The sequence below is a fragment of the Dendroctonus ponderosae genome, unplaced genomic scaffold (genome assembly GCF_020466585.1).
Source record: "Dendroctonus ponderosae isolate FM_Combo_2020 unplaced genomic scaffold, Dpon_F_20191213v2 Dpon_F_20191213_1, whole genome shotgun sequence".
Classification (NCBI taxonomy): domain Eukaryota; kingdom Metazoa; phylum Arthropoda; class Insecta; order Coleoptera; family Curculionidae; genus Dendroctonus; species Dendroctonus ponderosae.
In genome coordinates this window covers 34524311-34532648 of record NW_026017110.1, presented here as the reverse complement: position 1 = coordinate 34532648, position 8338 = coordinate 34524311, and the positions used below count along the sequence as shown (strand labels likewise).

Sequence of the window (8338 nt, the reverse complement as noted above, 5' to 3'; positions counted from 1 at the left end):
TTTTTGTCATTAACAGATAGTTACAGGTGGATAGCCCTTGTCAATAATAACAATAATTTGTCAAACTGCGACTTACTTTGAATTTCCTTTCACGAATTTGCGGATATGCGATTAGTTCAAGGGAAATGTTACAGTAACTTAGTAAAAGCTGAAAGAACTCACGCCAACAAAGAGCGAGGAGAGTGGTTCCAGGAAGATAGTGGACGATAGATGTTCGGGTTCTAGGCACAGAGGAACAAGTATTGGACATAATTGCAGCAGAGCCTTCCAGGGGCACTCAGAACATTGCACAACCACTGACACTTTCCCAGGCACCAAATAAATACCGGCTACATTCCTACCACGTTTGTACGATACACACAGCACAAGGAGATACAAATGGAGCACGAGTTAATTAACTGAATACGAGAAGCTGCTTGATAAGAGTGGATAATAAGGAGATTACACAGGCACTAGCTTGTTTGGAGTTAACCATTCAAATGTTTGGTGTCGTATGGTTTATTTTTAAGCACCAATATTTGAGGTTATGAGACCACGTTGACATTTCGTCAACAAATCTTGTTGAATTTACCGTTTATCCTTGTCTATCTTATTGTCAGTCTGTATAATTACATGGGAGTTTTAAATAATTACGAAGCCACAGGTATTTGCGCAATGTTAATTAGGCAGATTGCCTTGAAAAACATTGCTGCCGTATTTCTGATATAGTTTTTTGCAAATTTCTCAGTTTTTAATAACAATTAATTTATTTTACTATTTTTTCGGTACTCCTATAACAGCGCCAGACAACACCTCCAGAGGAATGACGCCAATTTTGAATCACCCTGTATGTATATTGTTGTTTCAACGTCTTTAAAGTAGCAAAACTCATATCTTATAATTAATGCTGGAAAAAAAATATTCTTATCTGATTTTCTCTTTCTGTTGTTGATAAATATCTTTGAAATCTCAACTTTGCTTGTCTGAACCATGGACCTTCTTCTCCTTGAAACTCAGAACCCGTAATAGTGTCAATTTTTTTCCTGGTAACGGTCTTTGTTGCCTGGCACAAAATTTTAAAAAAGGTAATTTTTTCCAGGTAGGTTAATTAACAATTGCATTATGCAAAAACCGTCCGTCCGATGTTAATCGGCCTTGCGGCTCTCGTATTGTATTGCAGTCAAGTACTTTTCAGGTAGTTGGCCCAGTTTTAAATTTTGCAGCGAAAAATTGTTCTTGCGGTCTGTCCAGCTACATTTCATGGCAAACTGATCGGGAAAAATTGTTCTGAGACTTCTTTCTAATGAACTTCGCCAAGTAAGAGGAAAGCGTTTTCCTGATGTTAAATTTTATTTCAAATATGTCGTTAATAATATGCTATACTCTTATGTATACTTCCGGTCTGGTATTCTGTTTTTTGTCTGTCATGAGTTGTCCATCAAATGCTTTATTTTTGCGTATTTTCTGAATGGTTTTTTGGGTACCAAGTCGAAGTCAATTATTGTATTATTGCTGCACTTCATTCTATCTTTCGAAAATAACTGTTTTTATAGTGATAATATTCGGTAATATACTTATTAATTTATTATTATTATTGGAGATTCTAAAAATAATATTAAGACTATTTTTATATAATAAAATGGAATACTAATTTACATACACTGTATATTTTATCCTCAATGTTGCAAATACAATATTTTGACTGAGGAGTTATTGGAGCTTAATTTTGGAGCAATTATTTTGCTCATGACATTGCAGGATAATGAATTGTAGATGACGAACTTGCTATTTCAGTAGACACTGTGCATAAAAATATAATTATATATCATATAATAAATAAATGATGATCATAAATAAAGGGGGCACACTATCTTAATTAATGAGTATAATCATAATCATCATAAGCAGTCAAGCACTTTTCTCTAAATGTATGACGTGATTGCCTTATTTTTTATTGTTAAATAAATAATTTAAAATTACCTTGTTTTTTAAGTACTTTTTTGCGCTTTCCAGCATTTGGCAGCGAATATTTGAAATCTTGGGATATCAGACCAACTCTATCTTATCGAGCATTTCATAGCAAATACATTAATGAGTATACATTTCTCTAAAATGTATACTTATCCAGTTATATGCAATTGTTTCCGACAAAAAAACGTATGATTTTCGCATTTTTGTTTAGTTTTTTGTTGTTTATGCAAATATAATAGCACAAGTTTTGAAGCTGGCGCACCTCGATATTTTCAATAAGTACCATTCCCGAGCGATTCCAATAGTTATCTAAGTTACGTCAAGTTAGAACATGCCAATCGGTAACTCGCCTGGACTATAAGTTGAAGCAAAGATCGTAATTTTCTAACCTAAACTAAAAATAAGTAACTACCTATGCAGTTTTCTGTTGAACACTAATGCAAGTAGCTGAATGTATCGCCTATGTTTATTAGGGTCTTATCTACAGTGTGTCGAACTTAAGATGGAAACACTCCTGTATTTTAGTTATTTTTAGAAGCAGGGTTTTCAGTTTTGGTACAGAGGTAGAATGTTATGAGCTTAATTGTTTAGGGTACCCATTTCTACCTTCAGACAAAAACCTAGCCTACTACGACTTTGCGAATATGGGCAATTCGCTATATTTTGCGACGCGTTAGAGATATCGGAAAAAGTTACTAAAAAAAGTTGTTAAAAATGTTATTGTAACGGCAAATACCGAGTTTCAAGTCAAAAGTCAAATTTTGGCATTCTTTTAAATTTTTAAGCAGTCCGAATGTTCAGCGTGAAGCGGACTGTTCAAACACTTCCAGTTTGAGTGAAACGCAAATTAACCCCTGCTGCAGTTTTATGTCTAATAGGATTTCTCTGTGGATGTCTCATATTCAACTCTTCCGCAACTTGTCTGCTACTTCGAACTCCATCCAAATAATCTAATTATTTCTATTTTCTCCTTTAAACTGAGATGTTCAATAGGCATTTTGTCAGCGCACTGACACAATTAATGTCAAATTGACAATTATTACACGCGGCTTTGAGCTTTGCGTAAAAATTTAAAAGAATGCCAAAATTTGACTTTTGGCTTAAAACTCGGTATTTACCGTTCAAAATAACATTCTGAACATTTTTTTCTTTTTCCGATAGCTCTAACGCATCGCAAAATATAGCGAAGCCCCTATTCGCAAAGTCGTAGTAGGCTGGGTTTCTGAATCTGAAGTTAGAAATGGGTACCTTAACCAATTAAGCTCATGACGTTCTACCTCTGTACCAAAACTGAAATCCATACTTCCAAAAATAAAAGAAATACGGAGGTGTTTCCATCTTAAGTGCGACACACTGTATAAGACTGAAATATATATTTTAGACTTATTGGTATATATGCTCAATGCGTGCTGAACGAGATACGGTTTCTTTTTCCGATTTTAGCGAGACATAGAAGAGACAGAATGCTTTCTCTAGTGAACGTCGAAATGCTTGTGTTAAGGCTTTAAAACGGGTGCTTCTACGTGAAATCTATATGAGAAATGATCGTATTTGCTTAGGACATTTCATAACTGGTAAGTATTTGTTCAAAAGTGATTTTTGCTACTGTATATGTTTGATTGAAAAAAAACCAGCTGCCTTGGAAGACCAAACTAATCCAGATGTGTTTCCCAACGAAAATTTAGGATACATTTCTAGTCTCCAACCAGGTCAATCTGCCTGCCTACTCCCTATTTAAAAGGTTTTTAAAAAGAACTAGAATGAAGCCAGAGGTTGGTTGTTATAACATTAAAAGCCATAATATGTTTTTAGGTCCGAGCTAAAATTGTTTCTGCATAGTGCACAAGAATTTGATGTTTCAGAATTTATTGAAGAAATTTGAGCAAAGCAGATTTATGAAAGCTGTGTTAGTGAGTCAGTTGAAACTGATGTACGTACCTAACTGAAGAATATTCAAGTCGTGTTTTTCAGAATTTAGATTTTTGCAATTCAATAATGTACACCTTGCAAGCAAAAGTTCAAATGATGGATGTAAATGAGAATTATGTTAAAAATAAATGCTTTATCCCTAGCGTGTGTAGCTGATCTCTTGAACCGTGCCAGACTCAGCATGCTTGTAAACTTGGAAATTTTTATAAGCCTTGAGCTGTAGTCCAATGTAAAAACTACGCCTTTAAATTAAGCAATTCACCAAATACGTCCTGATGTTGGGGAACTTATAAATATCAAGCCGTATTGACCAAGAGGGATCAGATAAGGGTCAAGAACTTCCATTTGTTTATCGTATCTGTTCCTCATATCTCCACTAAGCCCTGAATAGTATGCACTTCAAGACATAGTTATACTCAAAAATATTCCCTTTCCTCAGTCTGATAACCATCCCTGTTTATAAATAGGTATAAGTATTATCAAAAATTTAATATTCAAGTTCATTTTCACTTGCTCCGCCTATGGCTGCGGCTTCTAGAATTTCCTTAATTATAACAGTTAAGCGTAAATGATCAAACAGCAACCAAAATCCAATTGAAAAGGTAAATATTACAAATACACCAACGTAAAATTATTAATAATAAATTGTGTAAGGTTAGGTTACACAATAACACATTTTTAATCCTGAAAGCATTGAACTAGGCATACCAATAACTATCATTTCTTTATAGAAATAACGCAAATGCAGTATTAAAATAAGGAATAACGTTAGTACTGCATGACAGTACTTAGCATGTCCAATAACTCTAATGTCGTGCTGCATTCAATAAATTTTATCACAAGTCGTAAGGGGTTTTTGGATTGTTCAAATCCTGAAACTTAAATTTTGCTTACCCTTGGTGCCCAATTACTGTCGTTAGCGGTTTCCTTCACAAAAATACAGGCTCCCAGACAAACCATTTGAAACAGAGCTCCTAAAAACAGGAGAACCTTGACTACTGTAGCGGTCATGTCTTCGACCCCTAAATGTATGACCGAATTCATGTTCTTAGATTTATATTTGAGAGCATTGACTTTAATATAACACAAAAAAGAACTAGAATTATTGATTCTCCTACTTCATAGAACAAGGCACAGACCAGGGCCTGTTCACTCTCGTGTAATGACAGTTCTGCGTTAATATTGTTTGCTCAGGCCGTGAGTGCGCTATTATCGCGCCTCTCAACTGATCGAAGAAGCTATTTTTTGGCTTGCCAGGTCTACCGTTTTTACGGTGGGTCTCCCGTTTCCATGAGAGCTACTGCTCTACCGCTAAGCCATAAGAACCTACTGCTAAACGTTACGTTAAGCACTTTAAATATAACTATTATATATTAGACGATTTGTGAACAAATCAGCTCATTGCACTGCGATTGGCGATTGGATTACATGTTGTTTTTTTCGTTTTTCGTTTTCTAAAGCGCGCCTCGGAGCTACGCTGACACCTTCTTGGCTGAACACTTAAAAAGTTCAAACAGCCCAAATTTAAAAACATTTAATTATCTCCCGTTTTGTTTTTAAATCTATTCTACAACTATCTATCTAATCTATGTTTTTTTATGTCTATTCTACCGCTTTCGTAATACTTGACCTGGCAACACTGATCATGTTGTGAAAATTCTAACTGTGGTGACAACAACCTCGCGTAAGATTGTAGCGTGAGTTGACAACACCGCAACAGGCCCTCCGAGGAGGGATAAAAGGCGCTGCCTTTCGGCACCCGCCATCTTATGCATAGAGTAAGTAAAATAAGAGAGGTGGTAATCATATGGGCGTCCTTGTTACCGCGTTGCGCAGGTAGCAGGTGTGCCAGCTGTGTTGTGTAATAAGTTTGCGACCCATAAAAATGAATGATCTGAACGACGGAGAGGACTATGGAAAGCAGCAATCAAGTGGGATAATCTCTCAGAATTCAAACTAAAAAATCAGAGAGTATGCAGTCAGCATTTCATTACAGGCAAGGATCTCCAAGTCTATAAAATCATTTTTATAGAAAGGAATTGTTTAGTTGAGCTGAGAGTAGGAACATAGTTAAAAGAGCCTGATATGCTTAATTGAATACCTTATTACGGCGGTAGGCATTCCCTGCTTCATTAGAAGATGAAAGTCATCCTGATTGGATGCCTTCACCGAATATGGGGCACAGTTCTCAACAAGTGCACAAACGTCTGGATGCCATTGATAGAAAAGAAAGATTAGAGAAGCGGAAAATTAGAAAAGTAAGTAAGCAAAGTTATCGCCATATTTAGCGTCTTAACTCTGTAACAAAAATATAATTATTGCATGTAGGTTGAGGAAATTATGGAATCCGACGTCGTATATGTAGATAATGAGCTACATACTGGCATTGCAGCTCAGACTGAAATCCCCATGGACGAACTTGCGATTAAGTTTGATCAGCTCAAATTCGCTTTCAAGAAAATAGCAGATCTTAAGTATAAAATTGACACTGCGCCTTTTGGACTTAAACATGAGATAGGCAATGATGAAAAATGGATATACTACACTGGTTTTGATTTTATTGTTGAAGCATTGCGAATGTCTAGCAACATTTCGGTAAACCTTATGTTGCTAGACCCTGAAGGCATCATCCAAGCATTTAGAACATCAGTACAAGATGCTTCTTCTCTTCGTCTATTGGCATATTCAGCAGCAAATAAAAGAGCACCTACATGACTGCAGACTTCAGCACTTCCAGCCATACATGTGCAATGTGCAGTAGATATGGCCTCATCTTTGGTAATAATACACCAAACTTCCAAAGGCTTTGCTTTTGGTCTCAGAGAATGTTTCACCTAAAAAAAATACTATATACATACATATTTATTTAGATTTACCTGCTTGACCCATATAAATGTTAACGTAAAGTACATTTTTGCAAACGTTACTTAAAACTTGTAATTTTATAATCAATAAGATATAAATAAATAGGTACGTAATACAATGCTTAACAAACATTTATAAGAATAATGCAAAAAAATTCACCTTTCCAAGCAAAACAAAGAAACCATTAACTTCCTTTGTTCCTACGTCTACAATAAGCCCAGACTCCAAATATTTGTACCATTGTAGGCTTTTATAGCACTTCATTTGCTCCTTGGTATAATAACTAGTCAAAACTAAATATGAAACAATGTCCATATTTGTTACCGGGGGAACCCCGTGAATAGAATTATCCAAGTCACGTATGTTCAAGGTGAAAGGATCCACATTGTTTATTAGTCCCAACTTTGTTTTATATCTATAAAGGTAAAGTTGCAATAAAAATGAGTGAAAATGTAACCATTATCCAAATGGGTATAAAACGCTGCTTACCTTTCCTCAACATCAGGACTTTCCAACAGAAATGTCTTTAAATATTCACTTTGCATCTTAAAAAGTTTGTTGTCACTTAAAAAACACTAAATCGAGTTATTCAACGAAAACTAAATCGAACGATTAACTGAATTAACTTCAACAGACTGGTTTCGTTTCAATGTGTGCCCACAGCTGTCAATTTTGGTCACGTGGTTTGGAAACTAAATTGTTGGAATGTTGGAAAACTAATAACAAAACAAAATGGTTACTTAAGTGATTCTAATTTGCTTCACAGGAATTCACAATGCACAGATCTTTTGTCGGCTTTAATATTTGGTGCTTTTCACAACCAGTCTTTGTCATTATCGGTTTTCCAATAGCGGTGGGAAATATTTCTTCGATCAATCATATTTGATGGTCATACTCCGGAGTCATAGATAAAGACAAGCCCGGAGTGTGGATTATGAGTGAAGTATTTTACAGTATTTTAACAAAAATCTTAAATGGAACGTAAGTGTAGATATTAGTGCTAATAAGGCAAAAAGGCACTTTATATTTTAAGGTCAGTATGAAGAATTTAGTGGGTGTCAAATGCAGCCACCCTTTTGATGATATTTCAGGTTTTAGATGAAAACCCTCTTGAAACCAGTTAACCAAAAAACGCTCAACCAATAAGATGAATGTAGTTTAATGCGGAGGCCTTTATATTTGCCTGCTTCACACGAGATCCACCCCTAGAGCAGCATTCTTGGCTACCTATGGTGAAGTTGGAGCAAAAAAAGAAAGTTGCAGCTGTAAAAACGAAATCTTTATCTATGGATATTAAAACTTGAAGATGAAAATCCGGTTTGCTGAAATGCTCTTTGTTACACGTATGTACCGATGCTCTTATTTATATGAGCATCTAATTTATTTAAAGATAAATAGGTAGATTATTGTTAACCGATGATCATGTTTCATCAATTGTAATTGAACTGCTATAAAGATGTTCAGCCGATTATTGATACCTTGCTTTATAAAGATGACAAATGTCCGCCAAAAACCATTATTAAATAACGATTTTGTTTATTATAACTTATATTTTACAATGTGTAATGTATGTAACAAGTGTACAAAATATCAA

The 8338-nt window shown here is 35.1% G+C and overlaps 1 protein-coding gene and 1 long non-coding RNA gene across 3 annotated transcripts in view; one reads left to right on the top strand and one right to left on the bottom strand.

Moving 5' to 3' along the window:
• Nucleotides 1–5080, bottom strand: part of LOC109541248 (protein anon-73B1) — an 18208-nt gene extending 13128 nt beyond the window's left edge. Inside the window, exon 1 of the mRNA XM_019910049.2 lies at nucleotides 4774–5080. Within this exon, the coding sequence (XP_019765608.1) occupies nucleotides 4774–4923 (150 nt within the window). The 5' untranslated portion in view covers nucleotides 4924–5080. The remainder of the gene's footprint in view (nucleotides 1–4773) is intronic.
• A 376-nt stretch (nucleotides 5081–5456) lies between these two features.
• Nucleotides 5457–8061, top strand: LOC125505789. Of its 2 annotated transcripts, none has more exons than XR_007282411.1 (3): nucleotides 5457–6137; nucleotides 6208–7777; nucleotides 7836–8061. It is a non-coding gene; the product is annotated as an uncharacterized LOC125505789 (long non-coding RNA). The 2 variants fall into 2 exon arrangements; XR_007282410.1 differs by lacking the exon at nucleotides 7836–8061 and having other exon boundaries at nucleotides 5513–5657; nucleotides 5716–6137; nucleotides 6208–6859.
• Nucleotides 8062–8338: the final 277 nt, after the last annotated feature.